This window comes from Syngnathus typhle, linkage group LG1 (genome assembly GCF_033458585.1).
Source record: "Syngnathus typhle isolate RoL2023-S1 ecotype Sweden linkage group LG1, RoL_Styp_1.0, whole genome shotgun sequence".
NCBI lineage: Eukaryota > Metazoa > Chordata > Actinopteri > Syngnathiformes > Syngnathidae > Syngnathus > Syngnathus typhle.
The window spans coordinates 27,973,346-27,995,227 of record NC_083738.1 but is presented as its reverse complement, the minus strand read 5'-3'; the positions used below and the strand labels follow the sequence as shown (position 1 = coordinate 27,995,227).

Genomic DNA, 21,882 nt, shown 5'->3' with positions numbered 1-21,882 from the left:
AAGTACCGTTTTTTTCCATGTATAATGCGCAAAATTTAACTAATTTATTGTCCTAAAATCTGGAGTGCGCATTATACATGGGTAAAAAAAAAAAAAAAAAAAAAAAAATTATTTTTTAATCCGGATATGATACGGAGGCCGCCATTACAGATGCGCTTTCTTTCTTTTCTGCTGTTCACTTCAAACACGCTCCATACGAACACAATGCTCTGGTATCAGCAAGGCTTGCTCGATCACCTGCTCGTTTGCTGTCACAATGTAGCCTACGCAAATCCGAAACATTTCTTCGCTATCGAGTTTGCTAGCGCATGCGCAGTGATACTGACCGGCAGAATAACATCCGGTTGTTCCCAAAGATGATCTTTTTTCTGAAATAATTTTACCTTCACGGACTTAAGTAGGAGTCAAAATTTGGGTGCCTATTATACATGGGTACAGGCTTTTTTCCAGTATCAACATGCCATTTTTAGGGTGCGTATTATACATGGGGGCGCATTATACATGGAAAAAAACGGTACTAGCAATCGCTGTATATGATGTTTTTTTTTTCATCCACGTGCAAGTTTAACAAATCTCGTTTGGATTAGATTTCCGTTGGAATGCCATGAAAATGAAGTGCTGAGCAAATGAAATGATGCATGAGTCGCGATTGTTCGTTTAGGCCACCAGAGGGCACTTTTAAACGAGTCTTTAAATAGTGCTTACTCCGGGAACATGATAATAAAAATAACAGAAAATTGAGAAGCACTGTTTTAAAGCTATAGGAACAGAAAATGTCATTGTTTCAATCTAATCAGAGTAAATTAAAAACAACAACAAACTTGGCATGGCCACGATAATTTACTTGGGATGTTTGGCGAGCGAATCATAGTTTTTGTTTTTCCATTAACTACATTACGAATTGGATCACCTGTTATTTACTAAGTATTGATATAACGTCACCCACATAGAAAAATAATAGCCAAAGACTCATAAATCATGTTGTATGTTTGACCCAAGAACGTTGTTGACATTATCTGACGTCGCCTCCCAATTTCTGCAGCACGCCAAGGCCGCTCTCCTGGTACTCGGCCCTGGTCAGCCAGAAGGATTCTTTGTCCTTCATGATGTTGGCCAGCACGGCGCCGCCCAGGAACACCATGTGTTTGCGGCGCGGTGGGTCCTCGATGCGAATCTTGAACTTCTGCGGAGATGAAGTGAAACGACTTCAAGTGTGACTGAGAACATTTCAGGTTCACTTGAAAATGTGTGCAAGAAAAAATAGTGTGTGAGGAAATCCAAAATGCTTTGTGGGGGGGTCTTACAGCCAACTTGTGTGTGTCTCCATCCAGAACCCTCTCCAAGTAGAGCTGCTTGATCTCTCGCTCCAGTCGGGACGGGAGCCCGGGGTACATGGTGCTCCCCCCAGACAGGACGATGTGTTTATAGAAGTCTGCCCTGCAAACGGCAACACATCAAAAGCCGTAATCCGCCATCTTTGAACACGAGTCAGTCAAAGCCCGATTGCGACCACAAAGTCTTGTCGTTATGGACGAGGACAGACGTGAGCTCCACCTGAGATCGATGTCAGCCGCCTGGATGGTGTTGAAAAGGAGCTCGGCCACGCCCGCCCCCTCCACGTTGATCAGGTGGGGCTGGAAGAGCGCTTCCGGGGCGCTGAACCGCTCGCCCCCCACCATCACCTCCCGGCCGTCGGGGAGCTGCAGCAGACGCCTTGATTGCTCGCTGGGACGTCACCAGCCAAACCTCAAAGAGTGTCTGTCGGTCGAGGTCCGGCCTACCGTGTAGGACTCCACCAGGTAGGTGGTTTCCGTGGCGAGGCGCTGCTCCTGCTCGATGTTGTATCCCACGTAGCACAACTTCTCCTTCAGCATGCGCACCGTCTCAAAGTCGGCCGAATGGTTGAAGGCGTAGCCGCGTAGCAGAAGCAGCTGAGGTCACAAATGGGGTCATGGCGTCACACACTTCATCTGTGAGGCAAAGTTCTTTGATTCTGCCACCTATTTATTGGTGGTGTAAAACATTTTGTTTCACACGGTTTACATTTGAAATACCGTTTTTTCCCATGTATAATGCGCCCCCATGTATAATACGCACCCTAAAAATGGCATGTCGATGCTGGAAAAAAAGCCTGTACCCATGTATAATACGCACCCAAATTTTGACTCCTACTTAAGTCCGTAAACGTAAAATTATTTCAGAAAAAAGATCATCTTTAATCAAATTTGTTAAATTTTGCGCATTATACATGGAAAAAAACGGTACTAGCAACGACAACAGGAAGTTTTTCTACTTGTCCTAGTGCAGTGCTTCTCAATTATTTTCTGTTACGCCCCCCCCCTAGCAAGAAGAAAACTATTCGCGCCCCCCCTCCCCACCGTGACTATCCTAACTTGTCTTGTAAGTCGTAAAATGTTGCACTGTCGCAAACGTGACAGAAGTAACAATGAGAGCGCCACTGCCCCCTGCTGTAGTGAAGGCGCAATTACACTTTATTCTACTACTGCCAAAAAAAAAGCCTGTTCCCCAGGGTCACACGCGCCCTCCCAGGTATAGCACTGCGCCCCCCAAGGGGGGCGCGCCCCACTATTTGAGAAGCTAGTGTATGCTGGAGATGATTGAATGCAGAATTTTGCACCTTGATGAGGTATCGTGTGATGTCACGCCCAGCAATGTCCAGCCTGCGCGTCAGATGCGGCAAGGAGAAGCCTTCGTACACCGGACAGATGTGAGTGACACCGTCTCCGGAATCCACAACCACACCGGTCAGCAGGCCTGTTGGCGGAAGTGTAAATATTTTCAAACACACAAGTTCAATTTTGAGTAGACCAGCCGATATTTATTTATTTATTTATTTATTTATTTATTTATTTATTTATTTATTTATTTATTTATTTATTTATTTATTTATTTATTTATTTATTTATTTATTTATTTATTTATTTATTTATTTATTTTTAGCGGCCGGTGGAGTTCAAGGTGCTCAGTGGACGGCGTACCTTGAGCGTACAGCGTGAGCACAGCCTGGATGGCCACGTAGATGGCGTGGAACTGGTACGTCTCAAACATAACCTCGGCGATCCTCTCGCGGTTCTTCGTCGGGTTCATGGGAGGTTCCGTCAGGAGGATCTGCGTTCCACGGGAAGCTTATACCGTATACTGAGTCGTGATGACCGTCCGGCTCTCATCTACCTTGCAGCGGGACGGCTCGATGTCCAGCCTCTCGGGTCCGAAGGTGTGGTCCCACAAGTGGAGCATGTCGTCCCAGCAGCGCACCATGCCGTTCTCCATGGGGTAGGCCACCTCCAGCAAGGAGCGGCACTCGCTGGCCTCATCGCCCACCATCAGGTCCTGAGAGACAACACCAGGTGAGAGAAATGGCGGCTATGATTTCCACGCCTCGCCTTCCCCGCCGTCCTTACCTTGATCTCGATGTTGCCCACTTTGGTGGTGGATCGAATAACTGGGCGACCCACCATGGCGGGAAAGATGTGATCAGGGAAGTTGGAGCCCGCAAAGCCGCATTTGACAAACTGGAGAGGAGGCATCGCAGCCATGTGAGTCCCACAAATCAGCAGCACAACCAGCCAGGGAGATTTTTTTTTTCTTTTTTCGTACACAACCAGCTAGCTGGAAGTTGTTGTTTTTTTTTTTTTGCATCACCCACAACTTTGGAAAATGCATTATTTGTTCTTATTATCATAATCAATCTACTAATAACTAATCATTTCATGATATAATTATGTTTGTTTTATTTCTTTTATTTGTTTGGCAAACTTAATCTTTTTCTACTGTCTGTTTTTTTTTTTTTTTAATTAATTTAGTTTATTTTAAATGTGTTAAATTTGTTCTTATTATCATAATCAATCTACTAATAACTAATCATTTCATGATATAATTATGTTTGTTTTATTTCTTTTATTTGTTTGGCAAATTTAATCTTTTTCTACTGTCTGTTTTTTTTTTTTTTAATTAATTTAGTTTATTTTAAATGTGTTAAATTTGTTCTTATTATCATAATCAATCTACTAATAACTAATCATTTCATGATATAATTATGTTTGTTTTATTTCTTTTATTTGTTTGGCAAATTTAATCTTTTTCTACTGTCTGTGTTTTTCTTTTTTTTTTTGTTTATTTTAAATGCACCAACAACCAAGGGTAAAACTTTTCAACTTATTTCTTTGGACCAATTATTGCTATACTTTGACGTTATCTACATAAAAACAACACAAATTGGGTCAAAAGGGATGGATCCAACCTTTTTTCTTTTTTTTTTTTAACCCAAAAGGTCGGGTCACATTACTAACCCACAGCATCCCATTTGTTTGTTCATTTCAGAGCATTTGAGCTGAGCGTCCATCAAATTCCAAATTCAGCCATGCCGTGTCTTTGCCAGAAGGATGGCAGCACATTCCAAGCAAAATCAAATAACAGCCCCTCCTATGAAACCAGCGGCCGAGGTGTCTCTCAGCCAATAGCTGCTGAGATGACAACTTCACCGCCTTGTATGGCGGCGGCCTGGGAGAACGGCGAGTCCAGACAAGCCTCTGCGTTGGTCCCTCCAGCTGGCAATAACGCACCACGCCCAAAGAGGAGCTCCAACAAAGGAACTCCAAGTGCTTTGGCCGCATTCGACTTACCCCGGTCCCGTTGTCGCAGACCACCACTTTCCGGCCCTCGCTGTCCATCTCGGCGCCGCTAACAGCTCCGACGTGCTGCCCACCTGGTCCGCGCAGCCTCGGCTCCTCACCTTACCTGGCCCAGTAGGCCCGCCCCTTTTAGAGGCCGGCTTGGGTGGGACGCCAGCGTTGCTGCCTCCCCCTCATCATTTTTGTTCCTTTGAGTCTGCTTCCATCCATGCATGCATGCATCCATCCATGCATGCATGCATCCATCCATCCATCCATCCATCCATCCATGCAAAACAAGCAAAAAGTCACTTTGGATAGAAATACTTTCATTTATTGACATTAAACCATCTTTCTTTCTTCCCCTCAAATGCTGCGGAGGAAAGTCCACCGGTGGCGGTCCACGTCTCCGAGGCGGCTCTCCTCGTGTCATCGACGTAGCGGGCGCGGTTTAAACAACACATCACATGATGTCAGCAGGTCAACCAACACACATCAGTGGTTCCCTGAGTTCCTTTTAAGGCAGTGACATGCTCACTGTGCTTGGAGCTTGCTAGCTCCCAACAACAAACTTTTTTTTTCTGGATAAGTATCATAAGATTTGGTTTAGCCTCGTGAGCTTTTATTTAAGTATACGCATGATGTAAGTTATTTGACTGGTTCTTTTATCCCAAAGAAAATATCTAGGTTGCATCGCCTGACATGTTTCGGCTAGTACTTTCGCCTTCATCAGAGTGTCACGAAGGCGGAAGTACTAGTTGAAACATGTCAGGTAATGCAAGCTAAATATTTCGTTTGTGATAAAAAGAACCAGTCAAATAATTGACAATTGAAAACAAAACGAACATAGTACAAACATGATGTAAGTTGATAAAAAAAGAGAGAAACTATTTTTGTGCAGAAATGATTTTTCCCCATTATGTCAAGTTAACAAAATGACTAATGTATATAACCGAAATTAAAAATACTTCATTAAAAATCAATTAGCTAGAGCGCTAACGGGGAAATGTCGCCCTCTGGCGGAGGACATCTAATTTTTATTTTTATTTTTTTATTTTTACAGCGTATCCATACTTCTACTAAATACAGATTGTTCGTACGTTTGCCACCTCTGCGGAGCCAGGCACTGTGCTGCCGGATCGAGCAACAAGAAACACTTCAAGAACAGAGAGGCGTTATTTTGAGATAGCTGTCGAGCTTGATTAAGTGCATGATGTTTTGTTTTGTTTTTTTCCAAATTCGAAATTGTGACATCATGGCACGGCCCAAGCCCCCGCCAGAAGTCCACGGTGTCTTTCGTGCGGCGTCATCTCATGAGTCGAATTCACTGTCGCTGCTGACCGAGATGTCCGGCGTGGAGGCGCCGGTGCCCCTGTGCTCGGTCCCCGTGCTGCCGTCGCTGGCCTCGGGGCTGCCCAAGTTCCTCGGGGAGGAGACCAATGAACGGGGACGGTCTGAGGGAAGGTGGGCCGGGTCCTGCGGCAGCCTGGTTCGGAAACAGCAAAGAGAGTCATTGCAAGGATTTTTTTCTAAATTGGGAATATTCCATTTGTAATTGTGTCAATTATACTTTAAAATATCCCGTAGCTCTTGAGCACCCCCGAATTGTTTTTTACTCTCGTCAATTCACCAATTGATCTAACCCTAAAAAAAAGTCCCTACCATCACAGACGCATTTTAAGTATTAATGCAACCTAGATTTTTGGAGCACTCTTAAAAAACTGAATTTTGATTAGAAAATGAATGAATGCTTTCAAACATCTTTTTCTTTTTTCTGATTGGTTTAATTGAGTAAATTCTTTCCGTCACGTCACAGCGCACCCAATCCAGGTGGTCGCTCGTGGAAGTCAGGTGTCACGGGAAATGGAAGGAAAGTTTGAAACAGTATTTTATGCTGAAATTGATATCAAAGCATATAAATGCAGCAATGGTCGAACTGTGGGAGCCGCCGAGCGAGTGAAACGGAGCCAAGGATCCAATTTAACTCGTAAGTTGTCGTAACATGTATTAATTAGCCTAGCGGCCCTAGCCGCTAATGTAGCCTAGCCGCTAACGTAGCCTCGCCGCCCCCTTCGTTTGAATGTGCCGCCTAGCCATAGCCGCTAATACTATGTAGCCTAGCTGCTAATATAGCCTAGCCGCCCCTTTCATTTGAATGTGCCTGCCAAGCCGCTACTTTGCTGATCGGTGTCGTTAGTAGTGTCATGGAATATTTCTCTGATATAGTTCTCCTTTATTCACGCCATTGTGTATTCTCTTAACAAGTTGGAATTGAAACGCTTAAGAGGTTATTGTTTTTGTTATGAGCGTTTCTTCAGTCTTTATATTTTGAGTGTTTGATGATTGTGTGTGAGTGCCAGATTCTTAATTGGACTTGTTTTGATGCAGGAAATGGAACCCATTCCTTCAGGACCAAACATCCAACAGGTGATGGCGAGCTATGGGCCTGGTCTGGGCCTGAAGTTTAAAACCTGGAGAGGAACCTCTGCTGGAGCGGAACCCTCACTGCTCTGTTCTGGTAGGAGGTCGCTTCTTACTGCAGCCGCTTCATTAGGGACAAGTTTTGGTCCAGGTTGACTTGAAATGTTTACGAACGATACATGGCGCCAATTTAAATCTGAAGCTGTTTGGTTTCTTATTCTCAACAAGGGTAGAAGGTTTTGCCACGCAGTCCCCTCTGCTATCAAAACGATTTGGTGTTGACTGGCCGGCGCTAAGCGCCCCGCCTCTTTTTTGTCACTCACCTGCTTTTGGCGGAGGCGGCGCGGTCTCGTTGCCGCCGGTTCTTGAACCAGTTGCCGACCTGGGTGGGCGTGAGTCCCGTGGCCTGGGCCAGGTGGCGCTTCCTGGATGGGTTGGGGTAAGGATCTTGGAGGTACCACTCCCTCAGCAAGCTGCGAGTCCTCTCCTAGTCACAAACAGTGAAGAGGACGCAATTTATTAACTTGCTCAGAGACCAAGGCATAAGGTCACGGACATCCTGCTTAGGAGTCCCTGTGACCACCAGGGGGCGTCCAAGATCAACTGTCAGTCATTTATTGACCGTAATTTTCGGACTATAAGTCGCGTTTTTTTTTCCATAGTTTGGGTGGGGGGGCGACTTATACTCAGGAGCGACTTATATACATATATGGTTTTTTTTTCACTTTTTTGGGCATTTTATGGCTCGTGCGACTTATAGTCCGAAAATTACGGTATTCTTTTAGCTGTCAGTCCATTTTACAGAATTGCTTTTATTACCGATCTTACCCATATAAGGGTTCAAAAAATAAAAGGACTTGCATAAAAATAACCCATCCATATTGGGTTATTCTTAATGCAGCAGTTTAGAGGTTTTTCTTTTTTCTTTAGTAGCATTGAGAACTCTGAGAACAAAATAAAATGTCTGTATTAGCTGTAGTAATGACATGCTAATGTTTATGTTTGTCAATACATCTACATTTATTACAGATCTACGTGACAAAGTTGATTGTTCTCGGACGACAACATATTTTGATATAGATTTATGACCGCAAGAATCTCATTTACTCCAGGTTTGTTATTGCTAATCGATGCCACAAGATAGCACTGCTTGTTTTCCAACATTTCTTTAGCTACCGTTCTTATTTATTCACTTTTCTGTGCGAAAACTAAATGTCGTCACTCGGCACAGGTGTTTTAGGTTCCGATATTTAAGCGCAGTTTAGATATTCAAGCTACGAGCGATCGTAAAGAGGTTGACAACGTTAACATCCTTGATGGAAATCCGTTTTTGACAACCGATTTCTAATGTCGCCTTTCAAAATGCAACGCAGAGCTATGCGTCACCTATCATGCCCTTGCAATCGTATTAGACGGGGGATATTATTGGAAGATGTACGTAGAAGTCACCGTCGATCCACTCAATTGGATCATGTTTAGCCGCTTAACGTGCTGATGGCAGCATGGAAGCCAGGCCTCATCTCGCCACACGCACAGGTTGGTAGAGTTCAACAACGCTAACCAAAACAAAAGTCACTTTACCGAACAAAATCCAATGAAAACAAAAATACCTCGTAGGTTTTTAATTCGAGTGAAAACATCCTTAGTAGAATACCGTCATTTTCGGACTATAAATCGCACCGGAGTATAAGTCGCACCAGCCATAAAATGGCCAAAAAAGTGAAAAAAAAAAAAACATATTTGTATAGAAGTCGCTCCTGAGTATAAGTCGCCCCCCCACCCAAACTATGAAAAAAAACGCGATTTATAGTCCGAGAATTACGGTACATGGGAAGAGGATCTAGGGGGGGGGGGGTTAATCCGATCTGAAATTGTAATTCGTGTGAGAATTTTCTTTCTAAAATCTTTCCGTTTTTGTGGCCCAAAAAGTCATCCCAACGATGGAAGCCCGTCTTGGCAAAATACGCAATGGCGGATGAATTACCTTGAAGCAGTGAGTTTTCTGCTCGCCGTCCCAGATGGTTCGGGGCAAGGGGAACTTCTTGCGTATGCGGTACTTCTCCACCGGACCCAGCGGTCGGCCTCGGAGCCTCTCAGCCTCCCGGTAGTGCGCATCCAGCCACAGGTCCTGCAGCTTGGCGTGGGACTCCCGTGTGAAGCGATGACTTTGCAAGATCTGGTAGAGCGCTTCGAAGTTGCCCCGATGGAAGGCCACCAGGGCTCGCGCCCGCATCACCGACTCGTGGCGGTTCAGGGCTTGCCCGGCCGGGAGGGACCACAAGAAGCGGCCGAGGCGCTCAATGTCGCCCGTCTCCTCCAGGTTCTCGCACACGCGGGCCACCTGCTCGGCCGTGAACATGGGCAGCGGGAACATGTCGCCAAAAAAAGAAGAACCCAGTACGAGCGACCGGGACCGAGTGCTGAGCGGCGGCCGGTGTCGCAGATGAAGCTGCCGTGAGTCAGGCGGTATTTATAGACGGACGCAATTAGCATCTCTGCGCTTGTTTGGAGAAGGATTATCAGACCGGGTTCTTGGGTGGGGCTGGAGTCGGGGTGGGCGGGGCTGGAGTTGGGGCTACCCTGGCCCGAGGTGACACACAGCTCATCAGCTTGTTTGGACGATTAGCCTCAACATACACGGATAGAGTGATTGGGAGACGGACGGCGCGCCAAAGAGCGCCCGATCAATATGCACCTTCCGTGCCCGAGACTCGGAGGAGGTTGCCGTCAGGTGAAGGATGATCCGCCACAAAGAAGATTATCATCATCATCTTTGTAACATCTGCACTCTTCAATATAAACACACACACACACAAATACACCACGTTTCTCAGAACCATGTTCTCGCTGAGGAGGCCCCACTTGGCATAATTAATTAGTGGCTTAAACCGGAGCCTTCTGCCTACCAAAAAAAAACAACTGACCTGTTGATTCTGCCACCAAGCCAAGTAGGGGGTATCTGTGTGTGTGTGTGTGTGTGTGTGTGTGTGTGTGTGTGTGTGTGTGGTGGGGGGGTATTAGCATGCTGTATAAATCCACAGTGAACACAATTAACAAGCAATTGGGAGGAGAAGTAATTAGTATTATCTACTTAACACTATGGCAGGGAAAATGGGTTAAAAACACATACACACATGCACGCACACACACACACACGCACACACGGCTAATCCCCTCCAGGCAAATGTGTAAGGGCTAATTCCAAGCTCATTTGCAACTCAATGGCAGTATCCTCTCAGACAGGTCCATCCCATTGCGCCCCATAAGACATGGAGTGTTAGTTTTACACCTCACCTCACACAGGGAGGGCAGCACCCCCCCCCCCCCTCCCCTTCACATCCCGAATCAACGCTTGCTGGCACGACGGGCCTCTCTCGCCACAGACGTTATCATGGCCGCTGTTTGAGGGATCGGCTTACCCAGAAGCTGGACGTTAAGCGAAGCCGTTGAGAAAATTAGCCCGGCCAATCGGCGGCGCCGGCCACGGATGATTGTTTTTCTTTTTTGTCGACACGGCCGGCGGGAACTCTGACTGGGCGGTGACCCCTGTTTGATTGAAGATGACTAGGAAATCCCCCAAACGTAAAATCTTGTATGTAATAATAAACGGCAGATAGAGGTTTAAAGTATCGAGGACCAATTCGGTACCCGCATGCAAAGAATTCCAGATTTTCTTGTGGTACCGTCAGAACCGAATAGTTCGTTTTTCATTTGGCGAGCTGCATCGATTTTCGCCAGAACTGAAGGGGGCAGTATACGCACGCGAGCAGCACTGAAGAAGAAGAAGAAGGAAACTTTCGGTCTTTCGTAACAACGGCCGCTCTCTTTTTTTTCGTTTATTCTCAGTCTAGATATGTGACTTGAAGAATCGGTGCCACCGCTGCTCTTTTTTTAACGTATAAAGTCTACTATACGCTTTAAGCAGTTTTAAATAAATGAGTGATTTTTAAAAGTACCGTTTTTTTCCATGTATAATGCGCCCCCATGTATAATACGCACCCTAAAAATGGCATGTTGATGCTGTAAAAAAGCCTGTACCCATGTATAATACGCACCCAAATTCTGACTCCTACTTAAGTCCGTGAACGTAAAATTATTTCAGAAAAAAGATCATCTTTGGGAACAACCGGATGTTATTCTGCCGGTCAGTATCACTGCGCATGCGCTAGCAAACTTGATAGCGAAGAAATCTTTCGGAATTGTGTAGGGTCCATTGTGATAGCAAACGAGCAGGTGATCGAGCAAGCGTCTGATACCAGAGCATTGTGTTTGAAGTGAACAGCAGAGAAGAAAGAAAGCGCATCTGTAATGGCGGCCTCCGTATCTTATCCGGATTAAAAAAAAAAAAAAATTGTACTCATGTATAATGCGCACCCCAGATTTTAGGACAATAAATTAGTTAAATTTTGCGCATTATACATGGAAAAAAACGGTAAGTGGATTCTCTCGTTTTTCCACCGTGGTACCGAAATAGTATCGAGAACGGCGGTAACTGACAGCCGTCGCTACCGACGACTGAAATTCTGTTATCGTGACACCGCTAACGACGAGACGCTATGTATATTTAGCAAACGGTATGTAACAGGTGTTAGTGGAGTTGTTTAGGATTAAAGGTGGGACTTATTCTTACCTAAGAGCCTAATGCTCATTAATTCCTGCTTTGGTGACTTAGCTCCCCCCTGATCCTCTGCGGACGGGACGGGCCGGGCTGAGGCCGAGCCCGACGGACGCCTCGGCGGCGGGCGGGATCGCTCGCGCGTCCGAACGGGAAAGCCCGGCCCGGCCGGGCCTTTGTGGCTCGCGCCATTTTCAGTAGCATCTCGGGGATGCAGATAAATGGTGCTGAAGCAAAGCACGTGGGTGGAGAAGATCATCTCCAAGTGAAGGTAGTAGTGAAAAGAAAGACGCGGCTTTTATTGATTTTGGACCACTAAAGTCTTTGTTGACAGATGACGGACCTACTGTGTGACACTTAAATTTAATCTGCCATTTCAAATCCTCTTAATCTGTTCGATCATAATGATAGCGAGAGCTTGACCGGGTCCGGAAAGGCCGCCCGAGCTTTTTTTCGCCGCTGTTGCTTGTGACGCGGTGGCTCCAGTCCTTAGCATCCCCCCCTCCCCTCACAGGTCAGAGGTCACAGGGTCAAATTCTGGGCTCAGGCCTTCCTCTGGCCCAAAAAGAGGCAATGGAGGACTCCAAATTGTCTATCCGTGTGAATCGGACCTCTCTGAAACAATACTTCAGTACGTTTGGCCCAACTTGATGTTCTCTAACAAGTCATTAGAGAGCGGAGACTTTCAACTGGACCTCGGTGGTTGCGCAAGGCGTGTTGGCACACACGCGCCGGCTGTTGTGCCAACACGGACGGAGCTCATCGTATCATAGGCGCTCATTCATTGATCGACCAGGACGGCGTGGGAGCCGAGGTGTGTTTTCATGTTTTCAGTGGGAAGCGTGACAACCGTGCCTGCAGGGCGCGTGTGTAGGGGGGTGGGGGGAGGGTGGGGGGTGATCGTTGGTGTTGCTGAGCGCCTATGACAGCAGGGGTGCAAAGCTAAGAAGTGTTAGTGTGGTGAGAAGGATTACATTTATCTGCCAGGCCTCCTTTTCTCTCCCTCAGCTAGCTAGCTAGCCAGCTAGCAAGCCAGTCCCGTGTCACATGTCGTTATTGCCATATTTTGGCGTGCAGGAAAATGGAGGGACTTCCCGGGAATTTAACAAACGAGAGTAGCCGGGGTGTCCGTAGCCGCGTTCACGACCCACTTTTGGCTCTTTGTATTAAAGTTTTGATAAGTTTGCATAGAAGTCAACGGTCTCCAAAGGAACCAAAAGTCGGATCAGGCAATTATTTCCAAAAAATAATTGATTGATTTATTTATTTTTTTGTGTGTGGCTGTGTGCTTCCATTCACCTGCCGCTTATGTTATTGCCGCCAGCGTGCTTGCCCAGAAACTTGTCGTTGGTCTGATATCACACGGACGATAGCTCGTAGAACCGTCAAAACCGTCTTTGGAAGTGGCCCAATGCATTTGGCAAATGACGATCCACCAATCAGCTCCCTTCAGCCACTCGTGTCACGTCCAGGCCATATTTGTGCTGACTCCACTTTTTTTTTTTTTTTTTTGGAGATTCTTCCCGCTTCCCTGTATTTGTTACCCTGTACAGTCATGAACATTTTGCTCTACTCTCCCCGTGACCCACAAGGAGGGCTGACGTTCTGGAGCGGCCTCCTCCCTCCCTCCCTCCCTCCCTCCCATGCCCGCAGCTCATGGCGCCCTCCTGCTGCTTTCCCCCCGCCGAGCCACAAGCAGAGCTGCTCTCCTGGCCCGAGATGGCTGGGCGGGTTGACTGGCCCTCCTGCCGGCCCCGCACAGGAGAGGGCGGCCCTAATTGCTTTTGGCGTAAAGCTCTGTGACCCAGATTAGCCCATGGAGATAAACCCCCCCTTTGCTCCTGCAAACCTGCTCCGCTCCACACCAGCCACCCCCCTCTCTACCTTCTGCCACGTTATTAACGACCACGACGGGCAACCGGGGCGACTCGAGGGAACCCTCACGCCGAGTCGGGCCCCCGGAAATTCCAGCCGGCGTGTCATCGGAGGACGCTCGGACACCATTCACGGTACGCCGGGCTCGTCACAGCACAGAACATCACAAGTTGTCCTTTCTGGCGGCAGATGGCAAAAGCGGGCCATGTGACTAATGTCAACATTGAATCGGACCGACTACTCGGCCCCCACCTTTCTTTTAACCATCAGCGGGGGTGGGGGGGGTGAAGTGTCACCACACAATCTGTCAAGCAACCTAACTCGTATGAAATTTATTCGCAAAAATTGCATCAAAACAAACAATCTAATTGCCTTATTTTTTTCTCCCTGTCTCAATAATTGCAATTTCATATGCATTTTTTTTTTCCATGGTCCACTTCCTTCTATTTTCTAACAAACAATAACAACAATTTCTAACAAACTTAGTCATACTAAGTTACCTCTATGCTAAAATAAAGGGAAATGAATCCTAAATTAATTTGAAAGCATTTATCAACTACAAGAATAGTACAAAGACAAATAAGCGATTGCATCAAGATGTTTATTGTCCCAGTTGTAGTTTGACCTATCTTAAAACTAAAACCTTCCTGTTGTGTATTAAACAAAACCGTATTAACATTGTCATCCCTAGCTAGCTTACGACACTAGCTTGATGCTAACACACAATGAACAATGCCACAGAGGGGCTTTCGAAACTAGCACCAAAAGTTCCAGCTGACTCTTTTTCCTGGGTAGCCAGAAACAAAAGTTCCCAAAACTTGAGGTTGGAATACTTATGGAGACAGAATAAAAGCCTCGAACTTTGTCTACGGTTAGAAAGATTGACTTCCTGTTGTGCTTGTCATGGCAACGTCATACTTAGGGCAAAGAATCAAGGCAGAAGACGAGCAGCGCTACACAAAAGTAAAAAATAAATAGACGGCAAGTCGTTGTCTCTGCCAAAAAGGGTGATTGACGAGGGATGTGCCATTTTACAATAAATACAAATACAAGCATAAAAATGTCAAAAGTACAACGTCAACTATCAGTCGGGTCTCAGCGCGTCTGCTGCCATCTAGTGGTCACTGACGGACATTACTGAGCAGTTTTTATCCTTTATATTAGCATCGCCTGGCGGAGTTTGGATATTTGGTCTTCAGAGCCTCTTTGAAGCTGCGAAACAGGAGCCGGTTGCGATTATTTTCCTCGTCCTTCTTAGCGTGGAACTCGCCCTGGATCTTGAAGCCGCGGTGGACCAGGAAGGCCGAGCTCAGCACGGAGAACTTGAAGCCGGCTACGTGGAGCTCGCAGGCCTGCACAAAACAAGTCACCAAGTCGGATGAGACCTCACAACGGAATATGAAAGACAATTTAGCGTTCCTTTGGATCTGGTCTCGCGTGCCTTCCCCATTTGGCTGCTCCGCACGCGCATGACGCCATTTCTGACCTGGCTGATGCGATTGAAGCCGTACTGCTTGAAGTTCTCGTCGTAGAGGGGCACGTTGCTTGGGCCGATGTAAAAAGGCTCCCATGGATCCACCCAGGTCAGCGTGTAGGCCACTTCCAGGACGCCCAAAGTGTCCCGGACGTGGCTGTTGACCCACTGCGAGTAGTTGCTGGGGGCTTGGCATCGAGGGCACAGCTCCTCATAGAAAGGTCTGACTTCGCCCACCTGGTATAGCCGCACCAGCTCCGCCTTGGTGGCCGGGATCTTCCTGGTGTGGCGGATCTCGAAGGCGGGCAAGACGAAAACCTGGTCCGGGTCAGGCCGGCGCCCGGCGATCATCTCCAGGAACTGCCGGTGCAGATCAGCCGCAGGCATCATGTCGATGTCAATGACGAGGACGTAGGAGGCCTCGGTGCCTCCTCGGGCCACGTTCCGAAGGAGGTTATTGGGGTAGGAGACGTCGGCGCCAATAGCGTAGTTCTTGTATTTGTCCCTGTGGGCTTGCAGCCGGGCGAAGACGGCAGCGCAGTCGCCCAGGCCGGCAAAGTGGTGGTGGTCCTCCTCGGGGAAGCTGGCCGTCTCCCCCGAGAGACACACCAGGTGGAAGTCCACCAGGGCCTGCAAGCGAGGACACAAGACGCCCAGCGCGTACACCAGCGCCGTGGCAAACTTGACGTCCTGGCCGTGCGCAAAGATGGCCACCGACAGCGGGTTGCGCCACCGCTCCACCAGATCCTCCAGGTGGTGAAGGTTGTTGATGCTCGTGTGGGTGGCCAGCGTGAGAACATTGGAAGCCGGCTTGTTGGCGAAGTCGCTCTGAACCATGTTCTTGTACACGCGGTACTGTCCGCTGTGGTCAAAGATCCCCCCCGTGGAAAGGGAATACCTCAGGCGCTCCTTGCGGGCGTTCTTCTCGGCGTGCGCCGCGACGCTCCCCGGGCCGGAGCCCCCGAAGAGCTCCGAGTAGCTGTAGCGCTGCTGCTTGCCGTGCAACTTGGACAAGAAGGACAGGTAGAGGAGCTGCAGCAGCGCCACCAGCAGCAGAGCGCTCAGCACCATGCGGAAGGCCGAACATTTCTTGGGCAGATGCATTCCTCACAAAGTGAGCCAAAACGAGAGGGAAGGTCGCCTACCTTGCCATTCTTGCCGGTGGCCGCTTCGCTTAGCTTAGCCTAGCCGCGTAGCATAGCATAGCAGCTGCGCTACCAGCTGGAAAGGCTCCCGACGAACGCCGTGAGAGCGAGCGTCATGACGTCACGCGCATGTCCAGCACGAGGACAAGGACAAAAAATAATAAAAAAAAGAGCCACTCGATATCATAGACACTCTGTAAAATCCTGTCATAATTTTGTCATTTTGACATATATATATTTCAAATGTATATCGGAGTCATGGAGAGAAAAAAAATGGATAGAACTCCATGCTTTATTGTCACATTCTCCTCCACATGCCATGGCAACTCTTAAATTCTTCTTCCTTCTCCACAGCCCAGAACAACAAAACACCAATGAGCGACAGGTACAGTATTTGCCTGCTTTACAATATTTTTTTACCTTACTATTTAACTTTTGTCAAAGTGGATTATTTGGGAATTTTATTTGGATGTGTTTAAATGTCATATGCTTATGTGTTATTGAGCTGCACCTGTTTACAAATCAATATTGTGTGCCAAAATGCATTGGAGAACATCACAAGAGGACTCATTGCCAAAGGCTTTTTATTCTCTGCAGTTTGCCAGAGCAGAGCAAAACGGGCTGACTGCTCCGACACGCGAGCACTTCGCCCGCGGGGCCGCCGCGAACACGCACACACTGTAAACAACGTTCGAGACCTACCAAAACTGAAAATGCATTTGGTAGGGCGCATCGCATCTTGAAGTTGTCAGTATAAAATCTTGAGGCAAATTTTATGTTTTGAACCTAGATTTTCTTTTTTGTCAACTTTGTTTTCAATATGTGAGAGCCTTAGAGCCACAGAATCCCCCCCCCCAAAAAAAAAACTATGAAACCAAAACACCAGCTCCACTTTTGGGGTTGCCTCCTTCACTATCCTTGGAAGCAGTCGTGGACTGGCCCTGTGCATCGTTCTCGCCCTCGCCCACCAGGCGAATGTTGTAACGTTCTCTGTACTCGGTGAGTTCCCGGCCTTTCTCCACCATCATGGTGTTGAGTGACTCGATTATTTTGGAGAGCTGACACAAAACAGGAGACCGATGCGTTAATTGACATGCGGCGATGGAGGCTCGTGACAAAATGCAAAAAAATCCACAGCTAAAGAAAAAAATCCGAAATAACCATCGTCGTTACCTGCTCCTTGTTGGTTTGCAGTGCCGGCAGAACTTCTTTGACCGTCCTCTCCACCAGCACGCCGCCGACGAGACGGAAGCATTTCCGGGAAGGGTCCACATCTTTCAGGGTGTCGATGACAAGGCTGGTGGAGACAAGCTAATCAATCACAGAGGAAAGTTTCCTCTGTTTATTATTATAGGTAATTGACGGTCAGCGTCGCTGTCTCCTTGTATTTTCGTCCATTTTTTTCGGCGTGACGTGCCGACAGTCGGGCCCATGCCTTTTGGCGCAAGAGACCCACCCACCTGTGTTCATTTGATTCCATCTCCAACTCTGCTGCTTTGGAGGCCATATTGCGCTGCTCCTGGCGCATTCTCTGAAAGGTTGCCACCACCTGTTGAACATCACACAAGTGATTTAGAATCAGTAATCATCTCATTTACGCAAGATTGTCAAATTGACAAAGGGCTATCTAAATGAAAAGGTTACTTGTCATCAATCCACAATAACAGATGCTTGGGAGGCACTCGTTCCTCATCCACATTATTTGCTTCACTTCTCTCGTCATGACTCGGCAGGATGCGCTAATGTATCAAATTTAGCCAGTTTATTGACGCTTTAATCGTTCTTTCACTCCCTGGTGGTTAGTTTGCTCCTGGCTGGGAGATACCTTGATGAGATTTGCAGAAGAGTCGCATTTTAAGGCAAATATCACCGGCTACCATATTAATGTGACTACTAAGGATCGGCTAGTGTGCACTGAAAATAGCGTTAATATCACGTCGACGGAGTAAAGAAGGCCGTAGAAACCAGAGCACCCTAAAAGTAGAACAACAAAAGCATCCACCATTGTCCAATCGGTTCATGAGGAAGCTGCATTGAGGTGGACACAAGCGCACAGTCGCCAGATAGGTGCAGCGATGAGATGCGAGCGTTAGCATTGTGGCTAGCCCAGTTTTCTTCGTCCCGTTAATCCCCGCGGAGGGGCCGGCCACAATCAAAGCGGCGAACGGTGCCGGTGGCGGTACCTGTTCGGTGGAGGGGGTGGATGGTTTTCCTCCACCATTGTTTGTAGCTTTGGAAGCCGCGTTGCTACCGTTCGCTGCCATTTTGGATCTCGTTAGGTGACAAGGAAGACCCCTGTCAGGAGTTGAAGTGCTGCCCGCGAGATTGCCTGAATGAAATTAACCGACATCAACAAACGCCTTCACGTATCGGTCTCTTTTGTTTTGAGTGGGGACCGAAGGTTCCTCGTTCTGCCAGAATCTTTAACTTGGAGTGAACAGGTGATGATTTGAACCAATGTTCTCCGTATTGAGGTCGTCAGCGTCCTTATTCTCCATTCGGGCAGTCGAGCCACATAACAGGTAACTCATTATTTGTCATTCCCTCCTCCACATGTCATCTGCACAACCTTGTCATTTTATTTACAAGCGTAGCTGGAACGAAGTTCAACAATCGGACATAAAGCAGGTAGTTGAGTTTATCATGCAATTGACAGGAAACAAAACGACTAGGCACGAAAACAAGGGGAGCGGATGAAACATTAGAAGGGGCGGTAGTTACGTAGCAAGGTGGCAGGAAAATGTTGAGAAGATGAATGACTAACTTTGCCGAAAGGCGTGAATAAATAACAAATACCATATGATTTTACGTTTAGTTGTGCCCCAATATTGATTTGGTTGTGGAAAAACACTCGAGCTATTTTTGCGACAGGTTGAAGGAAATGGGTAGAAAGTGCAGAAAACTTGCAGTTTACAGAGTACCGTTTTTTCCCATGTATAATGCGCAAAATGTAACAAACTTATTGTCCTAAAATCTGGGGTGCGCATTATACATGGGTACAAAAAAATATATATATTTATTTTTTAAATCCGGATATCATACGGAGGCCGCCATTACAGATGCGCTTTCTTCTCTGCTGTTCACTTCAAACACGCTCCATACGAACACAATGCTCTGGTATCAGACGCTTGCTCGATCACCTCCTCGTTTGCTGTCACAATGTACCCGACGCAAATCCGAAACATTTCTTCGCTATCGGGTTTGCTAGCCCATGCGCAGTGATACCGACCGGCAGAATAACATCCGGTTGTTCCCAAAGATGATCTTTTTTCTGAAATCATTTTACGTTTACGGACTTAAGTAGGAGTCAAAATTTGGGTGCGTATTATACATGGGTACAGGCTTTTTTCCAGCATCAACATGCCATTTTTAGGGTGCGTATTATACATGGGGGCGCATTATACATGGAAAAAACGGTAATCTTTATTGTGAGTATTGCTTTCATACGGTGTTAGTGAAAGCCAGAACTGTGGTGCAAGCAGCAGAACCCAGCATGGCGCATTTTCTATTATAATCAAAAAATAATGTCAATATTTGTCTGCTGTGTTTGTCTTAGGAACTATTCTGCATATTTGAGGTGACATGCTAGGTGTTGTCAGAACCAGTTATTTTAGTCAATGAAAACGAATGAAATAACTCAAATTGAAATTGGAAATACACTTTTTGTGAGCAAAATAAAATCAATAAATGCTTTAAAAGTAATGTCGCGCAGGAAAAAAAAAAGCCGCCTGCTGACATCGTCCCCAGCAGACAAAACTTTTTTTTTTTAAACGAAGCAAAACAAACCATCTCTGTAAACTAATTAAAGCTAAGTCGAAAAACAAAAGTCAAACCGAAACCCGTTCTCTGCGCAGGATGTCAAGTTCTCACCATCCGCGGGCCGCCTTGTGTCAGCTGAGCGTCACCGCAGACAAGCTGGCCAACTTTTGTACCACCCGAGAGCTGCTGGAAGAGGCAAAGCGACGAGGCGCCGCCATGGCCTTCCTGCCCGAGGCCTTTGACTACATCGCCTCCAGCCGCGAGGAGACCCTGGAGCTGTCTGAGACCCTGGCGGGAGATACTATTGCGCAATACGCTCAGCTGGCCCGGTACGAGACATCGAGGCGGATTGGTGTGGAAGACGTGGACAAGGGGAAAAAAGTTTCTGGCCAAGCTCAACATCACCTTCCTTCGTCACAGGAAGTTGGACATGTGGTTGTCTCTGGGCGGCTTCCACGAACGAGGACGTCAGTGGGAGGCCGAGCGGCGGATTTACAACTGCCACGTGGTCATGAACAATCAAGGTAGGGTTGTCTTAAAACGCACGTGGACTCCTTTGCGCTTCCTGACGTCACGTCGCCGCCTTTTTGTGATCCGTGCAGGCGAGATCGTGTCCACCTACAGGAAATGCCACCTGTTTGACGTGGAGCTTCCCGAGAAAGGCGTCTCGCTCAGCGAAAGCGCCTTCACCATCCCGGGCCCGTCGCTGGTAGCGCCGGTCCAAACGCCCATCGGCAAGGTGTCCTCTCCGCACCGACGGGTCCGATTTGCGTCCACTCGCACTTCTCACCGCCGTCACCGTTTGCCGTCAGCTCGGATTGGGAGTCTGCTACGACTTGAGGTTCCCGGAGTTTTCGCTGGCGTTGCAGAAGAGCGGCGCCGAGATCCTGACCTTCCCCTCGGCCTTCACGGAGGTGACGGGAGCCGCTCACTGGGAGGTACGACGCTTAGAAGTCCTAAATAATATTAGAAGTGATTCCCCTTTTCATATGAAAGGTACAGTGGACAGTTGAATGTCTCCTGGCCCGGGTCAAACGGACCCAACACATATTAAAGGGTGAAGCCCGTTGACAGGTGCTGCTCCGGGCGCGAGCCATCGAGAACCAGTGTTACGTCCTGGCGGCGGCGCAGGTGGGCCGGCATCACGACAGGCGCTCGTCCTACGGCCACGCCCTGGCCGTGGACCCCTGGGGAGCGGTGACGGCTGACTGCGGGGGGGAGCGAGCGGGCCTGGCGCTGGTGGAGGTCGACCTAGATAAGGTTCGCAGCGTCCGAAGGAATATGCCCCTTCAAAAGCATCGGCGAGACGACAACTTTTACGCCAGCATGTGACATGAGCGAATGGTCCAACTCATTTGAGGTCATGAGGAGAACCTGCTCCAAATGATCATATAAAGTTCTTCTGTCTTTTATAAGGACAAGGAACCTTCTCCAGATCATGGCTGTTGCGTTCCGTTTGTTAAACTACAGGGAACGACCGCTAAGTTTTACAATGAGAACAAATCGAAAGTTCTCATAATAGTCACCGGGACAAAATTGTTGGCACCACTATGTTAATGGGAGAAATCCCACGGCGCTCAACGCAAATAACGTGAATGTAACAAATGTAATTGTAAATAAAACGTGAATCAAAATCTAAATGGACTACCGTTTTTTTTCCATGTATAATGCGCAAAATTTAACTACCGTTTTTTTCCATGTATAATGCGCAAAATTTAACTAATATATTGTCCTAAAATCTGGGGTGCGCATTATACATGGGTCCAAAAAATTTTTTTTTTATTATTATTATTTTTAAATCCGGATATCATACGGAGGCCGCCATTTCTTCTCTGGTGTTCACTTCAAACACGCTCCATACGAACACAATGCTCTGGTATCAGACAAGGCTTGCTCGATCACCTGCTCGTTTGCTGTCACAATGTACCCTACACAAATCCAAAACATTTCTATCGCTATTGA

At 47.3% G+C, this 21,882-nt stretch overlaps 5 protein-coding genes across 6 annotated transcripts; 1 reads left to right on the top strand and 4 right to left on the bottom strand.

The window, feature by feature from the left end:
- Positions 1–649: 649 nt before the first annotated feature.
- zgc:101810 (uncharacterized protein LOC493612 homolog) lies at positions 650–4,799 on the bottom strand. The gene is made up of 9 exons (XM_061293268.1): positions 4,644–4,799; positions 3,423–3,533; positions 3,193–3,351; positions 3,000–3,129; positions 2,639–2,775; positions 1,782–1,931; positions 1,555–1,700; positions 1,305–1,437; positions 650–1,183 (listed from the first exon to the last, which is right to left on the bottom strand). Exons 1-9 carry the CDS (start codon positions 4,689–4,691, stop codon positions 1,013–1,015), a joined length of 1,185 nt encoding a protein of 394 aa, XP_061149252.1. The 5' UTR covers positions 4,692–4,799; the 3' UTR covers positions 650–1,012.
- Positions 4,800–4,963: 164 nt separating this feature from the next.
- On the bottom strand, positions 4,964–9,489 carry six7 (SIX homeobox 7). Its single transcript, XM_061293282.1, has 3 exons — positions 9,037–9,489; positions 7,376–7,539; positions 4,964–6,117 (listed from the first exon to the last, which is right to left on the bottom strand). The coding sequence occupies exons 1-3, from the start codon at positions 9,424–9,426 to the stop codon at positions 5,943–5,945; spliced, it is 729 nt and encodes a 242-aa protein (XP_061149266.1). The 5' UTR covers positions 9,427–9,489; the 3' UTR covers positions 4,964–5,942.
- A 4,640-nt stretch (positions 9,490–14,129) lies between these two features.
- b4gat1 (beta-1,4-glucuronyltransferase 1) lies at positions 14,130–16,274 on the bottom strand. Its single transcript, XM_061272227.1, has 2 exons — positions 15,029–16,274; positions 14,130–14,894 (listed from the first exon to the last, which is right to left on the bottom strand). The coding sequence occupies exons 1-2, from the start codon at positions 16,118–16,120 to the stop codon at positions 14,703–14,705; spliced, it is 1,284 nt and encodes a 427-aa protein (XP_061128211.1). The 5' UTR covers positions 16,121–16,274; the 3' UTR covers positions 14,130–14,702.
- A 161-nt stretch (positions 16,275–16,435) lies between these two features.
- pfdn2 (prefoldin subunit 2) lies at positions 16,436–18,479 on the bottom strand. Its single transcript, XM_061272261.1, has 4 exons — positions 18,345–18,479; positions 17,622–17,710; positions 17,335–17,458; positions 16,436–17,219 (listed from the first exon to the last, which is right to left on the bottom strand). Exons 1-4 carry the CDS (start codon positions 18,423–18,425, stop codon positions 17,028–17,030), a joined length of 486 nt encoding a protein of 161 aa, XP_061128245.1. The 5' UTR covers positions 18,426–18,479; the 3' UTR covers positions 16,436–17,027.
- Positions 18,480–18,542: 63 nt separating this feature from the next.
- Positions 18,543–21,560, top strand: nit1 (nitrilase 1). 2 transcript variants are annotated; one of them, XM_061272239.1, is made up of 6 exons: positions 18,543–18,683; positions 20,016–20,249; positions 20,341–20,444; positions 20,523–20,659; positions 20,733–20,858; positions 20,995–21,560. In XM_061272239.1, the coding sequence occupies exons 1-6, from the start codon at positions 18,619–18,621 to the stop codon at positions 21,250–21,252; spliced, it is 924 nt and encodes a 307-aa protein (XP_061128223.1). In that variant the 5' UTR covers positions 18,543–18,618; the 3' UTR covers positions 21,253–21,560. The 2 variants fall into 2 exon arrangements, with proteins under 2 accessions (XP_061128223.1, XP_061128231.1); XM_061272247.1 differs by lacking the exon at positions 18,543–18,683 and adding an exon at positions 18,691–18,789.
- The last annotated feature ends 322 nt before the right edge of the window (positions 21,561–21,882 follow it).

Bases quoted from the DNA above. Each gene is read 5' to 3' on its own strand.
- b4gat1 (XM_061272227.1), bottom strand. From the start codon at position 16,120: ATGCATCTGCCCAAGAAATGTTCGGCCTTCCGCATGGTGCTGAGCGCT. The intron at 14,895-15,028 runs GTCAGAAATGGC...TGTTTTGTGCAG, and splicing joins GCTTCAATCGCATCAGCCAG to GCCTGCGAGCTCCACGTAGC.
- six7 (XM_061293282.1), bottom strand. From the start codon at position 9,426: ATGTTCCCGCTGCCCATGTTCACGGCCGAGCAGGTGGCCCGCGTGTGC. The intron at 7,540-9,036 runs GTAATTCATCCG...GTTTGTGACTAG, and splicing joins AGAAAACTCACTGCTTCAAG to GAGAGGACTCGCAGCTTGCT. The intron at 6,118-7,375 runs GTGAGTGACAAA...TTTCCGAACCAG, and splicing joins GCCGCCTCCGCCAAAAGCAG to GCTGCCGCAGGACCCGGCCC.
- nit1 (XM_061272239.1), top strand. From the start codon at position 18,619: ATGTTCTCCGTATTGAGGTCGTCAGCGTCCTTATTCTCCATTCGGGCA. The intron at 20,660-20,732 runs GTGTCCTCTCCG...GTTTGCCGTCAG, and splicing joins TCCAAACGCCCATCGGCAAG to CTCGGATTGGGAGTCTGCTA. The intron at 20,859-20,994 runs GTACGACGCTTA...GCCCGTTGACAG, and splicing joins CGGGAGCCGCTCACTGGGAG to GTGCTGCTCCGGGCGCGAGC.
- pfdn2 (XM_061272261.1), bottom strand. From the start codon at position 18,425: ATGGCAGCGAACGGTAGCAACGCGGCTTCCAAAGCTACAAACAATGGT. The intron at 17,711-18,344 runs GTACCGCCACCG...GATGTTCAACAG, and splicing joins CCACCCCCTCCACCGAACAG to GTGGTGGCAACCTTTCAGAG. The intron at 17,459-17,621 runs GTGGGTGGGTCT...TGTCTCCACCAG, and splicing joins ATGGAATCAAATGAACACAG to CCTTGTCATCGACACCCTGA.
- zgc:101810 (XM_061293268.1), bottom strand. From the start codon at position 4,691: ATGGACAGCGAGGGCCGGAAAGTGGTGGTCTGCGACAACGGGACCGGG. The intron at 2,776-2,999 runs GTACGCCGTCCA...TTCCGCCAACAG, and splicing joins GCTCACGCTGTACGCTCAAG to GCCTGCTGACCGGTGTGGTT. The intron at 1,932-2,638 runs GTGCAAAATTCT...TTGTGACCTCAG, and splicing joins TCACACGATACCTCATCAAG to CTGCTTCTGCTACGCGGCTA.